Source organism: Gymnogyps californianus, chromosome 5 (genome assembly GCF_018139145.2).
Source record: "Gymnogyps californianus isolate 813 chromosome 5, ASM1813914v2, whole genome shotgun sequence".
Taxonomy (NCBI): Eukaryota; Metazoa; Chordata; class Aves; order Accipitriformes; family Cathartidae; genus Gymnogyps; species Gymnogyps californianus.
The window spans coordinates 59,962,710-59,984,875 of record NC_059475.1 but is presented as its reverse complement, the minus strand read 5'-3'; the positions used below and the strand labels follow the sequence as shown (position 1 = coordinate 59,984,875).

The following is a 22,166-nucleotide window of genomic DNA, read 5'->3' as shown; positions in this document are numbered from 1 at the left end:
ATGTATGTCAAATATATATCTTTTTATTATTCAACATTGAGACTGCGTTACTGCTTAGAGGCTGACATTTTGGACCTTGTTATACCAGATACCATAAACACGGTGCACACGACAGTCCTTGCTCCAGAGAGCAAGGAAAGCCAGGCTATGGGACTCATACACAGCACAGAGGGTGCCTCTGCTTTTCCAGCTTGTCTGTAGTCCAGCAAGACCCTCCCTACCTGGAACCAGTGAGTGACATTCACCGAAGCAGGCTGGGAGGAATGGAAGAATTGTCCCTTTGAAGGAGTACGTAGGACTACATGTGGCAACACAGTAAACAACAGCCAGAGACAGAATAAATGAGTCACTTTTCTAGCATATTTGAATACTGTTTAAATATAAACATTGCAAATGAAATCTCTAACTGAGAAAAAATAAAATTGGATGCAAAAATACACCAATGGTATACTGCATATGCATATAAATACATTACATGGTTTGCACAGTCATTATGCGTCTTCCTTCCGGACTGACTTTCTACAGCCTGATGCAGAAGTTGCAATAGAGAAAAACAGAAGGGAAAGGTCTTCAACTAAACACATTGTTGTTTTGGCAAGTGATTCACTTCCCAAAAACCTGGGCTCTAAAACAAAGCATGGTTTCACAACAGACCCATTTGTGTTTTCACATCATGTCTACCTCACAGCAAGAGGGGAAAGAGTGAGCAAGGAAACGGTGATGCATATAGGGTGCTCAGCATGTTTTACTGGCATTTGAGACCAGTTCTACCACCCATTCAAAGCCCATGATGTTAATGGGGTCTGGAAAAGTCGTTGCCTCAATAGGGAAGGCTTAAGCAACATCCAAAGTGCTTTACTAGATGCCGGGGCTTAGCCCACATGATCCATTCCAATAGGCAGCTTGCTCCTAACTCTCCGTTAGCAGGGTGCCACTCCAGTGCAGACGCACTGGACGGGGCCACTGCAGAGGGGCTGGCAGCTGCCGGGGGGGGTCAGGTGCTCCCACCTCACGGAGGTGAAGGAAGCACACACTGGACTGCTGCTGTGGGGCCAGCCAGGGCTCTCCGGGGCCGGTTCGGAAACCCCGATGCCTCTGGGCAATGCTGCTGCGTGGGGCAGAGCGTGCAGCCGGGGCCACTCCAAGCCCCAGGTCTGGGGGTGCTGCAGCGCAGCAGGACAGCCAGAGTCCTGCCATGGCTGAGCAACAGCTTCTCCTGACCCAAAACCTGGTGCCTCTCCCATCAGCCTAATGTAGCTGCCCCTGCCCGGCTCAGAGGAAGGCAGATGGGGTGCAAGCATGCTCACGTGGGACTTTTCCAACATCTCTAAATTTTGGCTTCAGTTTTTGTTTCCCTTCGTTTCCTTAGAAGACAAAAAGCTACACAGGAGGTGCCTGCTCAGTCTGGGCTAGCTGGGGAGTCAGTGACGTGGCCTTCGCGGCACCCTGTGAGGTAGACGGAGGTCAGAGCACCAGGGCAGTGTCCGGGCAGAGAACGTCGTGGCACCTAGGAGACCTTGGAGGGAGTCTCTGACTGCTGCGAGGAGGAGCCCTGGTCCTTGCAAGCACTGCTCCCCCCATGGGTGCCCCCTTTTCCCAGCTGTGCGTGGAGGACAGTGATTCCCATAGAGATGCTGAGCACCAGATTAGGACAAAGTACTTTCCGTAGGAAAAGGCGGCAGTGTGCGCTGTGCATCGCTCCAGGGGGTGGTCTCCATCCCTGGCTTAGCCCACAGTCCGGCACAAGGCAGGTGCCAAGGGGTGCTTGGCCTAGGACACGTTTATGTTGGAGAAGAGCGGGGCCCTGGGCGGCGTGGATGCTGTGCTGTCTGCCAAGTAGCCCAGGATGCTTTTGAGTTCGCTGCGTGACAAATTGGCTTTGATGTACAGGAATGCTTCCAGATGCCTTTTGCTGTGGAAGAGAAATGGGCAGGTGTTATCTCCTCCCGCAGATCTCCGCGTGCCGGGTCCCTTGCCCCAGGATGTGACCCCCACCCCGCGGCGGCGCTGAGGTCCCCAGTGGACGCCAGCTCAGCATCTGGCAGTCCCACACGGGACCCAGCACTGTCCCAGGAGGCCTGGGGTAGGGTAGGGAATCTCCAAGGCAAAGGAGAAAATCAAACCAGAATTTGAAACATATAAATAGACCTTTTTTAATAGTTTATTTTGTTGTCCAGTGGCACTGGGATTGCCACAGCCTGGCAGGCAGCCCCCATCTGTTTTTATAGACTCCAGGCTATATGAACCTCACCTATACTCATATTTGACTGTTTGCGGCTCAATTAAAATTCCATATGGGTATTTGCAAATCTGTTTCAGCATCTCTTACCGGATATCTGGGTATGTCGTGGCGAGTGTTGCAACTTCAATTTTAATAGCACCTAAATCCTGAAGTCGGATTATTTCAGCCAGTTTGGGGAGCGCCGAATTCAGCCATGTGGCTTGAGACCCCTGCCAGAAGAGAAAGAGGTCAGCAGGGCATCATGGAGGTGCAAACCTCCGCCCAGCCCAGGAGCTGTGTTTCACCAGCGGTGCCACCGAGCCAGCTCCTGAGGCTGTTTCCTGGTGATAGGGAAGGACACAGCAGCGATTTTAGGTGCCTCATTGTTTTCAATGATGTTTCTAGCCTGGGCCAGCCTTGGAGAAATTGGATTAGCTTTGTGGTGGTTTTTAATCTTACACAAGTGGTGTAGGGCTTGCCATAAGACTGAGCTTTCCGCATCCACCTCGACAGACTCTCTCCGCTCTTCCCTCGCATCATATTTTCCATTCCTTGGGTTTCTACGCTGCCCGGTGTGTGTACAAGGACTGGTGGGCAAGGGGACACACTGCCACATGCTGCTCTCTCCCAGCTCCACACACAACCCTGCCTTTAGCATCTCCAGGCATTGCCAAAATCCTCTCCCTGCCCACTCAGGTAAAAGCCCCAACTGGACCTGTTTTCTGGCTGTTGGATATCCCAAGGCACCAGCTGCCTGACCTCCCGCCCACGTCGAGTGATGCTCAGGTGTCCTGGTTTCAGCTGGGATAGAGTTAATTTTCTTCCTAGTAGCTGGTACAGTGCTGTGTTTTGGATTTAGTGTGAGAATAAAGTTGATAACACTCTGATGTTCTAGTTGTTGCTAAGTAGCGCTTATCCTAAGCCAAGGACTTTTCAGTTTCCCATGCTCTGCCAGCAAGCAGGTGTGCAAGAAGCTGGGAGGGAGCACAGCCGGGGCAGCTGACCTGAACTAGCCAAAGGGATATTCCATACCATGGAACGTCATGCCCAGTGTATAAACAGGGGGGGGTGGGGTGGCTGGGAGGGGCGGATCGCTGCTCAGGCATCGGTCAGCAGATGATGAGCAATGGCATTGTGCATCACTGGTTTTTTTTTCCTTCCCCCCCTCCTTTTTTTGTTATATTCCTTTTCATTACTATTATTATTATATTTCATTATTACTACTGTTAGTATTATATTTTATTCTAGTTATTAAACTGTTCTTATCTCAGCCCACGAGTTTTACTTTTTTTCCTTTCCTCCTCCTCACCCCACTGGGAGGGGGAAGGGGGAAGCGGCTGCGTGGTGCTGAGTTGCTGACTGGGGTTAAACCACGACATCAGGCTTGTTCCTTCTCCAGTCAAATGTACATGGGGTGGTGGAGGACAGGGCTTGGCTTAGCTTTTTTGCAGGCAAATTTAGAGGCGTGAAAGGAGGGAGGTGATCTCAGAGGACAGAGAGGGGTGTTTCAGCCATGAAGAAAAAGAAAGGGTCTCTGGTGGAAGAAACCCTTGTGTACCAGAGACCCAGCGCTGCCCATTCCAGCCCCTGCCTGACCTAAAAGCAGCAGAGTGAGGGAAATCAAAGGTGAGGAAGAAGAGTCAAAACCCAGACTCCACACAAGTTGTACTGAAATCAGAGCAGTGCAGTGTATAGCTAAATCTTCTGACCCTATTAATAGAACTCTTCAAAAGAAAACCACTGCCTATGGGACAAAGGAGGATGAAATTATGGCTCTCCATCCGGAGGAGGGCAGGCTGGTGGCAGGGGAGCCTTCCTGCCCGCAGGCACTTGGAGACCTTTCTGCCTAAGGTCCTGCCTTCCAGGAAATTAAGCTGAATTGGAAAGGTTAACGAGAGGCCCCAGAAAATTTATTTTCCTGTTTTAGACTGTGCCCGTGCCCTGTGCTGTTGTGGACACAGCGAGCACTCACGTACATTGCTGGTGCAGAAGGCTTCCAGGTCGGCAGCGTTCTTGGAGATGTTTTGGGCCAGGTTTTGCTGTTGCACTGGAGTTTTCAGGCCGACTTTCCTCTTCAGCAGCCTCACGATGTACTCTTTAACCAAACAGGCATGGATCTTCTCCATGATAGCCTGTTGGGAAGGAGAGGGGGGATCATCCATCTATCTTTTGCTTGGGGACAAAACAAACCATGTGTGTGCGGATGGAGGACAAAAATGTTTTGGGTGTTGTAAAACATGCCCCACCAAATGCCTGCTGATGATCACACGTGAGGAATGGCGCTGGTTGCCAACCTCCCCATGACTGGTTACGCGACATCCTAGATGCCGAGAATTTCTTTGTACTCAAACTAATGAAGTGTGGGGATTTCCAAACATTGTTTCCTTCTGGGAAGAGTTGAAGGCATAGAAAAGATCTAACGTGTTAGAGAAGAAGTAGCAGCACTCCAGAGAAACAGGAATTCACGCTGCTTGTCCTGTTCCTCTCTCTAATACACAAAACATCATAATTTTGTTTCAGCTACTAAAAAGACAAAGGCAGGAAATCAAAGATTTTTTTATATGGTGATGTTTCATATATACTCCAGCACCACTGAAAATGCGGTTGTGGCTCAGTTATCTGGCATTTGTCCCAGTTGCATCCATCTCCTCTGGTCCTTAGGGCAATCAAAGGAGCAATGAGACAGAACCGTGCGATTGCATCCGTGTTTCAAGGTTGCTAAACCAAACCCATACATAAATAAAGCCATATTTTGGGTGATCCCTAGAGCACTTTCTCTACAACAGGGGTGGTTTTCTCTGCAAACACTGCAGCAGAGCTACAAGAGTCTGCTTCTGTTGGAGAAGAGTAAGATTTCTACAGCTAATCTAGGTAAACTGCTTGCTGATGGAAATCCTGCCTGAGAGGGCTCTTCGATGCCAGGCCAGCTCACCAGCTTAACATGGGTCAACGCAACTTGAGCCGCAGAGGATCAGAGCTGACAACGCAGCCTTGGCATCCTAGAATCCCTCCAGTATTTCCCTTGGACTTACATGGTAGAAAGGGTCCTTTAGGGTCCGGAAGTCTGAAATATGTTTGCTGGTGGTTTTAATGATCTCGTTCATAATTTCATTGCTGCAGTCCCACTTATTTTCTGTAAACTTCTTAAAAATTGGCTGAAAAAAAGAAAATATGCTTAGTTGCCTCCAAACAAATTCTATGCACGTGTGTATTTAGCATTTCTATATGTACAGTATCCTACATAGCGACAGCACTGCATGCAGTGCATTCATATGATGATGAATTACAGGGGCAGGGAAAGAGCGGGCTGTATTGGCTTTGTGTCCCCTTCTTGGTTCCTCATGATGAAGAAGACTGAGGGCTTGAAAGGCTCATATTGGAGATGCTTTTTTTGTTTCCACATTTTTAACGTTTTGTCCACACCAGCTTGTCTGATTAGAGAATTATGGAACCATCAGGGAAAAAAATTCATCATTATGAGACGTTTTCAATCACAATTTTTCTTGGCCACAGTAAATAAATATGAAAATAAAAAAAGCACCCCTGCTCTGTCATGCCTTCCAAAAGGCCCTACAGAGAAAGCAGGAGAGATTGTGGCCAAACATTCCTGACTTCTACGCCTTCCTCTCCACCACACTTGCTTAACTTAAAAAGCTTGTGTTATAGATAAAAAAAAAAGAAAGAAAAAAAGAAAGAAAAAAGAAGGAAACCGAAAGTGCCTTTCAGGCCACCTTTATGAAGAAGCCAAAAGCTGCGTAATTGCAGTTCATGTCATTTGTGATTGCTTCCTACAGTTTGGAGTGTAAACACTTGCAGGTTGAGACTCTCCCACCTGCAGCAGTTATCTTAGATGTGATCAGCATGTTTTATGTTCATCTGCACAGTCACGCCTACGTAGCTGCGCCCATTTTGCCTGCAGGCTTGAGGACCAGCTCAAGGAGAGGTGAGTCCGAGTTTTCCGGCAGCAATGCGAGTTAGGACAGATGCTGAGAGGTGACCTGGACCAGAGCCCTTCTGAACTTTGCTGCATTGGAATCAGAGATTTGGGCAACCGATAGCACGGCAGGAGAATATGCCCAGCACCGGCACAGGCTGAGCCGTGGGGCAGGAGGGTGTGGGACGTGGATACGGTACCTTCAGCTGAGCAAACAGCTGCTGAAGCAGCACGTCAAAGCCACTGTTTTCAATGTCGCTGAGGGTGCTGAGGATACTGGCTTTATTGTCGTCCTTTTCTGCCATGTTTTTCTCTGCGTAGTCTCTGCAAGGAAATATCAGCAAGGTCAGAATAATCTGTCCTCAAAAGAGAGAGAGAGACATTCAGAGGTATCCAAACCTTCCTCTGCAGGCAGATGGACTTCCCTCTGCCCACTCTGGAGTACCTCCCCTCTATCACACTATTATCTGTTGCCTGCAGAGGGAGGAGCAAAGCCTTTTCTTTTGAACCCTTACCTAAAATTCCAGCAGTTGTTAATATTTGCAATCAGTATAGGCTTGTAGTATCTGTGCTTCTTGCTTTTCTCCTTAAAGTCTTCAAAAGCATCCTTGTAGCTGGAGGGGAGATGGGAAGAGGAGAGGCAGATGAGTGCGTGCTCCGGGTGGCTCTGCCAGCCCTGCTGCCCGACGCTGCCTTACCGCACCTTTTCAGGAAGGCAGGCAGCTCCTTCGACAGGCGATGCGACAGCTCCTCGCCCACTGCTACGCTGATGTCCTTGGCTCGCTTCTGGCCGCTGTAGATACTCTAACAAACAAACAAACAAACAAGATGGATTTTAAATGCCACCTGCTCCAAAAAGGCCAGGTTTGCTGGTTAAAAAGGCTACAGATCCTTAACTGCGGTAACTGCGCCCAGCTGTCCTGCATCCCCCTCTGTGACTGAGCGAGGGACCGTGCAGAGCAGCTATACTTATTTGGTGGGTTCAAGCCAATTTTGAACTCCATTTTCAAACGGGGAGAGAGCGGAAGAAGAAAGAAGCATTAAAGAAAGTCTATAACATAGCTGAGAAAATGCGGAAAGTGACACTTGAGTTTTTTGCTTTTTTTGCTGAATGTCATATGATTGCATTAAAAAAAAAAAATTTAAGCACAACCACCTCAATATATGAAAGGTTTATTTTTTAAAAATAAACTCTACTAATCCTCTGCAGCCAGAGGAGGGAGAGCGTTGAGCGTGGGGAAAGGGCGTGAGCACTCGGAGCAGCTCTGCCCGTGACAGTCTCCCCGGGAGCAAGCAGGGCAACAGCACTGTGCTGCTTCCTCGCTCGGCTAAACCTGTCTCTTGTCTCTCTGCTATTACATTACCCAGCGCCTAAAAGCTTGGTGTCGGCTGGGGGTGCAGAAGAGACTGCACAGGGAGAAATGAAGGCAGCTTTCCTGCTCGTTTTGCTTACAGAGGAGTTTGTCTCCAGCACATGGTAGACCAGGACCATGCCAGACCATGGGTTTGGGCTCCCCTGTACCACCCACCTCTACTAACACCCTACCCAAGTGACTTGGCCTTTAGCTTTCCTGCATTGACCATAGTTGGTCTCAAATCCTAAATATGTGGAGGATGCAATTGTTTATTTTTAATATATATCTGTATTACCTGGATAACAAATATTGCTAGTAGTTCACTCTGAAAATGCCCGTTTAGTTTCTCTGGTTCTTTGTCTTCTTTCCATCTTTGGATTTCTTTATCTAAACATTTGCTCAGTGAATTTTTGATAGTAGCCTTTAGGGAAGGAAGAACAACAGCATTTACCACAAAGTGGATGTAGCAGCTCCTGCCTTATGCAGGTTGTACTCGCCCACTCACTATTCATCTGGCTTAGCAGACTTTTTCCTGAGCCCTGGCTGAGAAATAAAGGGTCTTCATTATGAGACGCCTTACCCACCACTTCACGGCAGCAAGGACAACCCCCCTCACAATATCCACCTGCGCAATAGTGAGTTGAATATTTCAGGGCAGGAATGAAGACCAAGATCTATGTCCCTGCCTGCCACCCCGCCACGTCAGTGATGATCCGGAGGGCAGGGGAGGGGAGCGGTGGGTAGGAAGGTTGCAGGCAGCTACACGTGCCAGAGCCCAAATTCCCCCAGCCACGCGTTGCCTGTGTGTCACACTCAGTGCTACCCTCTGGGCCTGGTTTTGCAATCCTTTTTCATGAGCACTTCTGATGTCTTACAAACGCTGGAGAGTGAAACAAAATATTCTCAGGTTTTCTCTGCTCCAAGCCCTCTTGTGTGCACACTGTGCATCAAGGCTTGGAAATGGTCTGTACGGTGGCTGGCATGTCTTTCTGATCTCCAAGCGCCTTTTTCATGCGCTTTGCAGCCCTCACACCCACCTCTCCCATATGCAAAACATCACAGGCTACAGCTAAATCTGGAACTTGTCTTCTCATTTTCTGGGAATTCCAGCCCAAAATGCCAAAAGCACTAAGCTCTGGGAGTACTATAAAAGTTGCTTCTTGTTTCCATTAAGGCAAGAGTGATCCAAAATCCAGACCAACTGTTGTTTTATGCAGACCAGGCGATTCTCCATCAAAGAAAGAGATTTTTCAAGACCAGACCTGCATGCTTTGCGCTCACCCAAGGTCTTGCACTGCTGCAGAGACCAGAAGTAATTATGAAGCCATCATCTGTGAGAGGGAGCATAAATCCCTCTGGGGATTTAACAGACAACAGGAAAGTTACCCATAAAGACTTGTTGTTGGATTTTCCCCCACCTTCCTACCACAAGGTTTCCAAGAACAGAGCAGTTCTTTTCTGATGGCTCCCAGAGCTAAGCAGAAGTTTGCTCTGCAAGTCCCATCCAGCAGAAAGCCAACCTGTCCCCCAAAAAGAAACAAAAGCATTCCTGCTTTTGCTTCTCTCTGGAAGGGTGTGTGGCTCACAGGTGAGAAGGGTGTGTGCAGGACAAGTCAGAGCTCCTCCAAGGAGTCATATGGGAACAGTAAAGGGAAGAGGAGGGACTGAACTGATTCTCACCTCTTCACTGTCAAGGTATTTCTTTTCAAGCTCTTTGCTCAGACTTGATGGCAAAAGGCTTCCAAGCATAACTTTTTCCAACTCCTCTGCTAAAATATGATCTTTTCTCATATCTCTGGAATGAAAAAGCCAAACAATCACATTTTCCAAGGGCAGTGTAATTCAAGACAGCTGTTGATGCAAATCACTAGCACTTTTTGAGGCTATGGGTGAAAAAACAGATGGAAATGTACATTGTCCTTAGTCCAGGCAGGACCTGGAGGAGCTGAATCTGTGCCGGGGGTGGGACCTGTGAGGGTGGGACCACAAGCAACCCCAGGGAACGGAGTCACGTTCTGCCGAACTCCTGAGCACTGGCCACTGCGCTCTGGTAGGGATGGGGGACCTGAAGCAAGCAGGAGGGTCTAGCCCCAGGACATGACCTCTCTCCATCAATATAGAGAGGTGATCAGATGAAAAGCTGGTGTTTCGTGGCTAGTTGGGAACGGAGCGAGAAGTTTCATACCCCATTGTCACATCCCCACCACATGCTGGCTGAGCCGGGTGCTCCTGAGCAGCTTCAAGGGAAGAGACCTGCCAGCCATGGGGGGCTCAGGCCAGCACTTGTGGGGGGGCTGATCTGGAAGCAGCTTCTCCTTCTGGAGCTGCAGAGAATAACCCTGAACATCCCCTGAGTCCCGTGTTTGTACATTACCCAGCTCCACATGGGTACACCACTGTGCTTCCTGCACATGGGCTGTTTCTGATATGACACTGGAAACTGGGGCCAGGCTGTTGTGCAACCCTCCTCCTCCTCCTCATTGCTCCCTTCGCTGCCTGCCATGGAGAGCTGTGGTCCCTCAGCAGACACCTGGACGCGCCCTCTGGGAACACCTCGCAAAGCAGCCACTGCCCTGGCCAACACTGTCCCCAGTGCCAGGCTGCGCTGCTCTGGCTGAGCCCTGCTCCTCACAGCTACTGGTTTCCAAACGCACGCTGGTTCAGGCCTGAATATCCTGACCTAGAGCACAGTACTGGCTCTGGAAAACTTCCAGGATCAACACTGACTCATTATACTCCGTCAGTGAAGCACGAGAAGGAATAAGTGGAGGTGAAGGTTGAATGGCTTTAGAACAGCAGAAGAAACACTGCTGGTGTATTTACTGGTTTTCACCTAAGAAATGAGAGCCCTCAATTCTCTATCCAGTACTATAAGCCACCACAAGGAATGTTTTCAGTTCTATAACATACAGGGCTTGTGAGGATGAAGGGCAACCCTTGGCTGATGATGTCCTCTCACAGGGGTGCACACTTTGGTTTCCTAACTGGGAGGAGAGCATAGACTGTGGGTAACACCTAAGCAACATCCTCCATGCCCAGGATAATTGCATCTCAGGTTGTTCTATTTATTGGCTGCCCTCTGGTCCAGAGGGCTGAAATTTCCAAATTTTCCAAGAATGAGTTCAGGTCTGCAACTGGAATAGAGACCAGAGCAATGAACTTGCCCGATTTACCCCACAAGTGAAGCCCTAAACATCTGTGTGTATGTCTGTTGCCCAGAAGCCTGAATGGTGGGGTCAGCCCATGGTTTACAGACTAGCAGCCTGGAGTGTGTCCCTTCCGGCTGTCCTGGCCAGCTAGTGTACATCAGCACGACGTCAGTGACACCAAAACCTAGCCAGGTGCCAGACTGCATCGCGGTGATACGGATTCATAAATCAAGCAAATGCCTGATTTTGCAGCCAGTGAACCTGTGTTGATCACCAGGGATAAACATGTGTAAAAGCCTCACTTACTTTGGATAAATGTTATGCACCCATGAGAGGAGGAGGTAGATATCCTTGTCTTCCAGATGAGATTCAGCATTTTTCTTCGCCTGGGAGGCAAAATAATTGTGGTAGAGTTCTGCATATGTGCTGAACACATTAAACTCAGGAGGATAAAGCTGTTTAATGTACTTTACAACTACTGTCAAATCTTCTTTCATTGTCTTTCCCATGTGCAGGAGGTTCTGGCCAACTGTAGAGAGGTTCTCAGTTCTAGGAGTACGGCTCGTGTCTTTCATTCGAGTCTCTACCGACTCCTTTACTGTAGCCATCCAAAGCTCTTTCCATTTTCTAGGTCTAAATTGCATGTTTTGGTCAGGGGGATTCTCTGACGTGTAGTTCTGATCTTCTTTCTCCTGCTCTTTCAGTGCTTCTACTGCCTGCTGCAGCAGTTCTGGGTTTGTTTTCGCTAGCAGTATGGAGTCTTTCAAGATGCTGAAGACTTTGTGCTTCAGAACTTCGTAGACGGACTCGACATCTTGCTGGCTGGTGTTCAGTCCCTCCTCACTTTTGCTACACAGGCTCTTCTCCAGGACAATCAGATGCTGAGCAGCGTCACAAAGCTTCTTCTCTTCAAGGAGATCCATGACTTGTTTGACTGGTGAAAAAGAACAGACTTTCTGTACCCAATAGCGAAGATTTAAATTTCTGTTTTATAAAAAATGATGGCTTGGGAATACTTTTTTAAAAAAATGTTTATATTTCTGTAATGCTAGATCTTAGGCTCCTTCACCATATAGAAAATCTTTCTGTTTATTTAAAGATCAGATTGTTTCTAGCTTGTCTCTAACTGGGGCAATGGAAATTTGAATACCCATCACCAGTGTGTTACATATGGACAGCTATTCATGAGCTACCTATAATTTTTTCCAAAATTTAGATTTGTGGAGATTGATTGATTGATTGATTATCCCCCTTCCCATTAATATGACCTCAAGTCAGAAGCATGGCTTTAGAAAAAACGTAGATGGAAAGATGTAGCTAAATAAGATGTGCTAGAGGAAATACCACATGGGTGTTCCAGAAATAGGTTGGCACAATCTGACCTGAGAAATTTTTTTGGAGGACATATTTAGCGGGCAAGATAAATACAATTGAACTATCTTATCTGAACTACAGCCAGTTACTTGATAGGGTGCAATTTGGAAATTACTAGTTAAACTGGAGAAGTTATATCCCAAAATAAGTTTTGTTTGGTGTGTAAGATTTGTATGGAAATCCCTGGGCGGAGAAAGCTTACGTTATTCATGAAACTCATCTTACTTCATATTCTCCTCAGAGACTGCAGCACAAAAGCTGGGAGTGCCCTATTGGCATCTGCTGATTACACAAAGTTCAGAGACATTATTGAAGCTCAGGGCTTGGTGTATCATACAGGAACAATGGGACAACTTGACTAGTAAATGGGCTGAAATTTAATAGCACAAAGTATAAGATACAAATTCAATAGAACAAAATTTACTTAGCAACAAATAGGATTTTCTGCTGCAAGCTGGATGTGAATCAGCCTGAGATGGAGGAGGAAGAGAGACGCCTGGAGAATTAGTAAATCATTACTGTGAGATGATGGTGCGAATGTCAGATATGACCTCAGGATGTATCCAGTGAGGAATGTCCAGCTGAGATAGGAAAATGGTAACATATTGTACCAGGCATTGGTGGTATCTCATCTGGAATATATTCTGCAATTCTGGTTGCTTTATTTCAAAAAAAACCGTTGGGAATGGGGCAATGCAGCAGTAAGAACAAAGGCACGAAGGGCCTGTTTTCAGTAGACTCAGTTCATTTAGCTGAGTAAATTGAAGGCCGAGACGGAAACCCACCAGTTAGGGAAAACATTTGACACATGGAGAAAGAGATGCCAATTAGCCAGGTAAAGGCTTGCCTGAAAATGAGATAATTTGTACCAAAACAGTGAGACTTTGTAAGAGCCCCCCAGTAAAGGAGGTAGGACTAAAAAATGAACTTATTTTAAGGTACAACTTGCTAAGTTTATGAAGCAGGTAACAAGATATGTCCCCTGAGGTGGCAGGTGAGCCTTGGAAGTGCCAAGGGGCACTTTTGTCTCCAGTTCTGGGTTTCTCTGAGCAGGTAGTTTTCTACCTCTCTAAGCACCCTGCAGGGACAGTGCCCGTGACTGGAGGAGCTGTATGTTCATATATCAGCCTCAGGAAAGACCTATGTGTGCTGCTCACTGCTGTCCCTGGGGGAAGAGGAGATTTCACAGGGTGGTGGTTTCATGGAGGAACAGAGCAGAGAGGTATGCCTTGGTTTCTCACCCACCCACAGATCTCTGTGCCCCCATTAGAGGTAGAAATAAGTTTCGTTTTGGACAGAAAACCTGCTAATTGGCAGTTCCTCAAGGAGTGTGCCCTTGGTACCAAAGGACTAGGACCTGAGGTCATGTCTCCCTCAGCCCATGTTTCCCCAGGCTCCTTGGCCAAGTCACTTCAATCTGTTGTTGCCCTTGTTTCTCAAGCGGACAATTCTTCACCTCATGCAGCCCCTCTAGAGGTAACTATGGCCTATGAGATGGTGCAAGGAGGATGGAGGAGCACTTACCACTGGGTGGCTTGATCTTTTTCATTTTCTTAAGTGCACTCGTAAGGATTCCCTTTATTCCTTTCTTCCCCTTTTCAGGGCTGTCCCCAGCAGAGGTGCAGCTCCCAGTGCTCGTGATGGAAGATGCACGTGAGGGTCTGCAGGCTGCCTCTGGCCTTTCACTCATCTTCTCCTGGTCCCTGGACCAGATCTCGTTTCCAGAAGGTTCAGGACACGCAGGGACTTGCTCAGCTACTGATGTTGAAGGGTTTTCAAGCTGCCTGTTTGCACCAATGCAACCCTCTGATCCATTGCGTATTCCAATAGGACCACTTTGGAAAAAAGGTAACATTTTCATCATTTTCCTTCTAGCCTGTAAATTTCAGAAAGAACTGGTCAGATTATAAGAGTTTGCATAAAAACTACCATGGCACAATGTGATAAGGTGTATTCCCATTAAAAAAAAATAATTCTGGAATGAGTTGTCCCTGTGTGGGCGGTGTGGGGAGCACTACACACATCTGGTATGAGCACAGCTCTGCAGGAGAGCTCCTGAGCAACGTCACCTCGAGTAACTGAGAGGATGGAAGCAGCTCTCTTGTCTAATAAATAACTTAGAGAAAATCGATGAGTAATTTTAAGGGTGATTCACATGGCCTGATTTGAGACCTTGATCTTGTCTGGATACAGGAGAGCACGGCTCTCCCATGGGATGCTGTGGGAGTATGGACGTGAGCATGGATGCTGCACATGAATGATGTGGGTGGGTGGGACAAGTGTCCTGTGCCTATTCAAAGCAACCACAGAACTCCCATACTTTTACATGGCATCAGGATCAATTCCCACCTTCCTCAGGGTCTGTTTTTGCTGATGTCTGCTTATCTGGCTGCAGATCTGTTTGTGGAAGCACCCATGTAGCTTATTGCACACTGAGTTTGCAAGCATAGCATGAAAATGACATGAGCCTACCAAGCCAGGTATGCGTCAGTCTTTGCTGAGCAAAAGTCCTGCTGGTTTAACTGTGTCCCCATTTAAGTCAGTAATAAAATTCTTAGCTTTATTGAGGAGAGCTCCCAGAGAAGGTGGCTGAGAGTTCAGAAACGTTGGGGATGTGAAAAACATGGTCAAAAGGATGGGAGTGTGGGAAGCACAGAAGTATCTCCTGATATGAGCATCATGAGGCTTATCACTTCAGGCCCAAAAATCCCAGTCAGAAGCATGGCTTCAATGCTCTACGTGCTGCCCGCATCCCTATGGTGGCAGACGCAAGCTCAGGGATGCATTCAGACCCTTCAAATCCACTCACAGTCTACATAATCTCATTTTCAAAATGGTCCCAGGGTGACTACGGCACCCCAAGACAGGGCAACTTCAGCGCAGCTTGTTGCAACTTCAGTGTGACTTGTTGGGTGTTTTCAAATACCGAGGAGCAATTGTTGTCCCACCTGTTTATGCTGAAATGCAGGGCTGTAGTGCGGGCCGTGGCTTGTGCAGAAAGAAATGCAAGTGAAATGGGGTGGTGGAGGGGGGAAGGTTCTGATGATAGCAGGGACTAACCAGACTGGGCTTTTCCCAGAGCTGCTAAAGGAAACTGGTGCTAGCAACCAGGGCTGCTGCATCTTCAGAGCAGTTCTTGCCTGGCTGAGGGGGAATAGGAACAAGGCATGAAGATCAGGGTGGTTTAGCCTTGTTTAAACAGACATCATCCTGCCAGAGTCCTGCTCTACCACCAACACTCCTGCACTACAAATAATTAATGATAGAAATTTGTTATTGTAACAACATCTTTTTAGAATTTATATTTAGAATTATTTATGTACATGTATCATTTAATATATTGCTATAGATTTATTTGCATAATTATGTTCATTTATATAACGATTATAATTATACATTTATTGTAAATAAAGTGACTCATAGTTTCCAATCCTTGTTCTAACAACACTTTTTTTTAAGCAACTTTCTGGGAGACCAGTGCACTTCTGTATGAAGAACTCTCAGGCAAGTTTTGGCTTACTTGTACTGCGTAAGGGCAGAGGAATTAGGCTTTACATAAAGGAAGAATTTGGCTTCAGTTATAAGGCCACAATATGATGATCTTCAAATACCCTTGTTAAGTTTATACTGTTGATATGTATCATGCTGATACAAACTGTGATACTTATTTCTGGGCAAACTGCTTGGAAGACTGTGGCTTTTTGTTTTAATTGTGATTCCTCCTGCTGGCTCCTGGCAGCTTGGAGAGCTTTGAAGCATCAAGTTAGTGGTAGCAGCCTGGTGGTATAGAGAGCAGTTAGAGCCTGGCATTGCCAGAAGCTTTCCTTCTCTGTGCTTTGGCTGCTAGGTCATGTTCAGGATTAGTAATGCTATTGCTTTTAAAACACAATGAAGATGAAAACTCATTCGGGAAGGAGAGGAAGGGGGGAGGTGTGCACGATCTGGCTGGCTCTCAGCGACACTGGTGGTCTGTGACCCAGGGCAAAGTGCGAAGCTAAACCTAAGGTTCTGCTACAGCTGAGTGGGATCGTGCTGGCTGCCAGAGGCATCAGGTCACTGCGTCGGGTCGCTGCTCAGCGGAGCCCTCCTGCCCCAGGGCTGCGGGGCCGGTTGCATGGGCGAGCAAAGGGGTCCCGAGCACCAGAGCTGCCCAGCGGCAGTGAGTCATGGCTGAAGCTATGCACCTACTTCCTCCCCTAGCACACTTACTGGGGAGGGAGGGAGGAACCCCCCCCATGGTTCACTCTGGCTACTTTAGTCAGGATGACCTACTAGAATCCTAAAAACGGTAGAAAAGAGCTCCTTTCTGTTACATTTCCATTACACAATAATTCTCGATAAGTGTTTGGGACTTTCCTAATTTTTGTAGGTCTATTTTCCTAGCCTGCATTTCCCAATATGATGCTGTGTTTAGAGTAATCCTGCCAAATCCCTTCCTTCCTGTTTGTTCAAGCACAGACTCAGCCGAGTCCTTTCTCTCTCCTGTTATTCCAACAAAGCATTTCTTGTTCCTTTTTTTTTGTTTCTAAACAAAGTACGTACCTCTCCCTTTCCTATAGCCAAAGGTGACTTTCAGAGCCTTTTGTTTTGATGAATGATGATCAGAAGGGTGGATTTCAAAATGGTTTTGCTTTTTCTTCAATACTAAGATGAATGTCATGCATCTTTGAAAACCATCGAAATGACACTACACATAAGAGTCCATAAGGGAACGACGAAACTGGTTAAAAGCTTAGTTTTTAATGTCCGGCAGACCTTCGTCCTGGTAACGCTCTGAAAGGGCCAGGCACGGGGGCTGGCGATGCCCGGGAGCAAAGCAGGTAGCTGGGCATGTGCTGCCGGGGGCTGCAGCCTGGGCGAGCTCCTGCGGTCCCTCTGCAGAGCGCACAGAGCCATCGTCTGCAGCACGTCCCTATGCCCTGACCTGCCTAAAAAAGTCCCACAGCTGAATTAGAAGAAAGACAAAATCAGCTCCAGCTTTTTCGCCCAGGGGCTGCACATCAGCAGCGTGAGAACTGTTGGCAGTATTGGCATGTCAGGGTGTGCTTTTTCATCTTGAACTAATAAACACCAAAGGAGTTAAGCATCTGAGTAAGGCTGTCAATGCAATAGCTACCATGCCTACTCACATTTGGCCAGCCTGAACACTCACCCAGCGTTTATCAGTTTGCCACTGCTGGTTTCCATATGTTTGTATCTGCAGCAGGAAATACCAGTAAACCTCAGCTCCCAGCTCTGCCTTAAAATCCAGCCTCAGTCGCTTATGGCAAGCGGCACGAAAAACTCCCCCTCCATCTCTTCTCTTTATCACTAAATGGCCAAGCACTTACTGTAAGAAATGCCTATAAGAAACTTCCTATAAGAAGCTTTCTTATAGAAAAAAACCCACTTTCTACAAGAAACACTCAGCTAAAAGGAGGCAGCACTGGTTACAGCTGGAGGCCACAGGCAGGAGATGCTGTGCCAGCACTGCTCCTTGTGCCGCCCCCCAGCACCCGCTCCTGCCCGCTGCAGCAGACAGGACATGCCAGGAGCTCGGCTCTGGCTCGGATGGCCACAGGCTGCTCCTGTACGCCTGTGTTCTGCTCACAAAACAAAGCTTGTTAAAACTCCAGCAGGCTCCTTATTATTTTAGCAGTTAACACTTTGGGAAATGCTGAATCATTCCCAGGCACAGAGCTCAAATTCAAGTCTTGGGAAATTTAATGATTTAAGGTCAAGGCTTGACATAGATCCCAACTCACTATTATTACTAATTTACTGTTAATTTACTGTTATCATCATCATCATCATTATTATTATGTGGCACTATAGTTTGTGCCAGGGGACTCTTTAGCTCCAATTATTTTTGACATAGTATATTCAGCTTACGGTTTCCAACCAGAAGAGCAGCACAGCTCGCATAGCATGCTCTGCTACCCTATACAGAGGCCCTGTACCATTAGGACAGCGGTGCTGTTGACTGCCGACATGGCCGGAGAGGGACCCAGCGAGCTCTCCACATGGTGCTGATCACGGCGTGTACCCCCGGGCTGGAGCTTTTCCAGGGTGGGCAGCAAGGGCGAGGGAAACACCTGGAGCAGAGCCACAACACAGAAGGACACAACCCGGACTCTGGGCACTGTCGCTTCCCATTTTCTCCTTTTCCTCCTCAAAGGAAACAGCTTTCACGCTACATGCTTAGGAATGAGCTCGTTCGCGAGCAGCGGCTCATGGTGTGCCAGAGAGCACTCAGGGGAAGAGATTTACTAATTACCCCTATTCTGAAATTTTTTGCTCATCTCTCTCTTGACTTCTTTTTCCTGAGCTGCTGCCAGTATTAACAAGCATTTGTTTGGATTTTCAGTCCTCTCCAGCCTGCTGACATCCTAGGTCACAAGGATTTATGTCTCGTTTTAGTGGAAATCCCCCACTCTCCCACAGCCTCTCAGAAATCCAGAGTTATTTAGCAAAGTTTGTTCTCTGCATTTGCATGAGCCTTTTCTCCCCCCACCCGCTCCCCCCACCCCCCCCGAGCAGGGTCACCCCTGCTCACACAAGAAAATTGCACCGAGTCAAACCATGTTTTGAAGCAGTAAAGCAGTGCAGCCAGTCTGAGTTTAGTGTACCTCGAACCATGCGGTGACACCTAAATAAGCTGCTAATAAATCAAAGCAAAGAGTCTACGGAGATGCCAGCCCCAATCTTTGCAAGTTGGGAAGCCCTCGTAGGAGGTGGTTTTTTTCCTACCAATTTTTGTTAGCTGAATTGGGTACTGAATGGAGACACCGTGAAGCTGGGGGCTCCCCTTGGCTCTGCCTGGGAAATCACAGTCCATAGATGAGCTGGGCTACCAACAGCCCAACCCTGAAATTTTACTGTGCTGCTCAAATCCATGCTCCTGTCTGCGGACCCCTGCAGGACACCTACCACCCCATGTGGTCCAGCACCATCCTGATGGTGGCCAAGCTCTGCTCCTAATGGGGTCAAAAGCTGAGGGGAAACAAAACCTATGTCTCCAGTAAAGAAGTCAAGGCAGGAGCAGAGCCCCCGAGGGGACCCAATCCATGTGTCTTAGCAGTGCTGGGCACCCTCATGTGGCTGGGGGTGATGGGGAACCCAAGGGACCTAGAGGAATGGCAGTGGCAGACCAGGCAGAGGATCCCAGGGCATCTCACTTGGCGTGAGTTGCTTTAAACCAGCATTAAACCATGTTATCACCTGTCTGGGGAACAGCGTAGATAGAGCTACACAGTGCCTTGGTCATTTTTAAATGAGAATTTTGTTTCCCTAAATTACTGAAGCACAACTGAAAACGGTCCTGTAAGCCAGCGTTTCTTGTTGTTAGCGAGAATTTTTCAAACAGTGGAAGAGGAGAGAAGATTACACATAGATATTGTTACTGGGAAAAAGCAGAGAAAATGCAGTGTAATACGCTCCTTTTTATTCTCGCTTCAAATCTGGGCAGTACCATTTTAAACTGCTGCCGCTGAAAGAGAAACCAGCTGCTGCTGTCTAGGACTTTGTTTTCATATTACTATTCCCAAAGCCAAATCCTGCATTCAAGCCTGGAGTTTGCAAAGTTCACTGCTAGAGCTAACAGTGACTGAGAAGATGCACAAATTCCCCGGGAGCCAGACCTAGAGCTTCCGGAGCACTCGCCTCTGCCAGCACTTTCAGACTCTTTGGCTTTCTGGGCCTCTTTTTACAGAGAGGGTGACTGAAGCAAACCCAAACTTGAGTTTTCCAAAGCTCTCTGCTCCCATTCGATCGGCTCTATCGGAACTGGCAAGCCTCAAAGTCCCTCAGCGGGGGCAGGCAGTTGAATGATTTGGAGAATGACTGTTTCTTCAGGTTTTCTGCTCTGAACTTGGGTGTGATGGCGAGGGACCATGGCTTCTACATCAGTCATATGCTCCAGTCACAGAAAGTATCTTTCTTACTTTGCAGCAGCTCCAAGAAGAAATCCTACTTTAAACACGCCGAGGATCCTAACCCTGAGGTTGAACCCCTCAATTTGTGCCTGGGGAGCTGACGTGGTGGATGTGGGGCGGCTGCCCAAGGATAGGAGGGAATTTCGACAGGCTCTTCAGTGCTCTGGGAAAAGGCAGGTCCTAGGCGCAGTGAGACTTCCCTGACTAGGAAAAAAAATAGTCACAAAATGGCGAGCATGGCAATGCAGAAATGTGCCAGCTCAGTGCAGTGATCCTGGCAGGGTGCAGGGCACAGGTGCTGCCTGGGACCATACAGGACCCAGGCACTGAAATGATGTTTTTCCAGTGCAGCTAGGCTGAGTGAATCATAATCCAACTATTTTCCTGTGGTTTGGGAGAAAACCACTTCCTTCTGAACAGAGACAAAGAGGAGGGGGTGGGAAGTGCCACGCTGAGTCTGGATCCTGGTGCCTGATCTGGATTTAGGATGCTTTGGTGCCCAAGACCTACATCTGGATTTTGGGGGGTGGTGGTGGTAACAGGAGTCACTGCTCGCAGCCTGTGTTCATGCCCTGAAATCTGGGGCATGAGCAACAGAAATCAGACCCAGCTGTCGCAATGCAATTGCCAGACACATATTCTTGCGGTTCCCAGCCCTGGGATGTGTCTGGAGCTGCTGCCCTTCTCGCAACAGTCCTATTCATTCTCTATTCTGGTAACTACAAGAGGGGGCTGGAATCTGTCTCTCTGTCCAGGAATCCACCCTTTAGCACCTTCCACTTACTTTTCCCCTCTCTCAGACGCAACAGAGAGCCTTCGCGCTCGCTAGCTTTGCAACAAGTGAGCCGGGAGGGAGGCAGAGGCGCGGGAGAAGCGGGAGAAACACCGGACCTACGGGAAAGGGGAAAGCCCCGAGGTTCGCAGCACGGACAGGCGGCACGAAGGACTTACTCTGCTTCGGCTCCCGGGCGGGCGGGCTGGCTGCGCGGCGGCGGCGGGCGGCGGACGGCACCGGCTGCGGAGCCCCGGGGCAGCCCGGCTATAAGGGGAGGGCGCGGAGGCGGAGACCCGGCTGCGCAGGGAGGCCGGTGGCTGGGAAACTCCGGCTGCGCCTCCCCTCCGAAAGTGGGCTCAAGCCAAAGGGAAGAGAGAAATCCCCTCCGACGGGGAAGAAGTCCCCGCGGCGGGAGGATGGCTGGCCCCGGTGGCGGTGGCGTCTGCCCCGGGTCGGTCCCTGCAGAGAAGCTGAGCCCCAGCGTCGTGTCCTGATGGACCAGTGAATGGGGCACGGGAGCACCCTGGCCTCACTGCCCCGAGGGTTGGTATATATGATGTGTCCCATTGCAGGCCTGGAAACCCGTTGTTAGGGATGGAGCAGATGCCTCCAAAAGCTCTGCTCCCTGAGCAGGGCATTGGCACGGGTGGGCTGGCAGGGATGATGTGCGTGCCTGAAAGCACAGCCTGCTGTATCGGGGTCCTGCATTGTGCCCAAGGTGAAGTGCCTTCCCCAGAGCAGGGCTCGCGGCGCTCCCAGGAGACACTAATAACATCAAGCACCTTCAGTGTAGTGGGTTGAGTCCCTGCCTAGGGACTCGGAGACACAGGCTTCCTTCCTCACCCCAAAGCCTCTGAACCTGTATCTTCCACTTGCAGAAGGGACATTTGCCTTCCTGATTTCTGTCCCTGATTTCCTAGGCACCTGCATCCCTGGCTGTGGAACTGTAGTGAGCCCATTATTACACTGGGGAAGCATGTGTGCTGCCACGGCAGGGGACGGCTGGGTGACAGCAATGGCTGTGGGGGGCCATTGCAGAGGGTCTGTGAAGGCTGCCAGGGCTGTGCTGTCCCTTGCTTAGATAGCCTCAATGCGGGGCATCTTCTGCACCCACCTGGGTGAGATCGGGGTTGAAGCAGCTGCCCTGCAGGCAGAAAATCAAAGTATTGTGGTCCTGAAGAGTCTACCTCCTCTCTCCTTTCCTGGGAAGCTGCTGTGGGGCAGGGAGTGGGGTAGGCAGCAGGTCCCAGTGGCTGGTTACTGTGCCTGGGACAATTTCTCTTTTATGTCTGATAGCTGTGCTGTAATGCAAAATGCAAAAAAATGGTCCAGAGACTTAAAGCTGACTGTGAACCGTGAGCTTTTGTGGTGGTGCTGATGCCCGCACTCAGCGCCTGTGTGGCTGCACAACTTTCGGGGGGGCTATGCAGGCCCAGCATGGGGGC

The 22,166-nt window shown here is 48.7% G+C and overlaps 1 protein-coding gene across 1 annotated transcript; it reads right to left on the bottom strand.

Annotated features, from left to right (window-relative positions):
• Positions 1-338: 338 nt before the first annotated feature.
• TNFAIP2 (TNF alpha induced protein 2) lies at positions 339-20,916 on the bottom strand. Its single transcript, XM_050897376.1, has 12 exons — positions 20,898-20,916; positions 13,558-13,909; positions 10,966-11,593; positions 9,191-9,305; positions 7,806-7,931; positions 6,859-6,959; positions 6,671-6,769; positions 6,356-6,479; positions 5,254-5,376; positions 4,198-4,353; positions 2,330-2,451; positions 339-1,912 (listed from the first exon to the last, which is right to left on the bottom strand). Exons 2-12 carry the CDS (start codon positions 13,895-13,897, stop codon positions 1,771-1,773), a joined length of 2,076 nt encoding a protein of 691 aa, XP_050753333.1. The 5' UTR covers positions 13,898-13,909; positions 20,898-20,916; the 3' UTR covers positions 339-1,770.
• Positions 20,917-22,166: the final 1,250 nt, after the last annotated feature.

Coding starts and splice junctions, on each gene's coding strand:
- TNFAIP2 (XM_050897376.1), bottom strand. CDS start 13,897: ATGATGAAAATGTTACCTTTTTTCCAAAGTGGTCCTATTGGAATACGC. Junction 11,594..13,557: donor AAAGATCAAGCCACCCAGTG/GTAAGTGCTCCT, acceptor CTTTTTCACCAG/TCAAACAAGTCATGGATCTC. Junction 9,306..10,965: donor GTGCATAACATTTATCCAAA/GTAAGTGAGGCT, acceptor TTTTCATTCCAG/AGATATGAGAAAAGATCATA.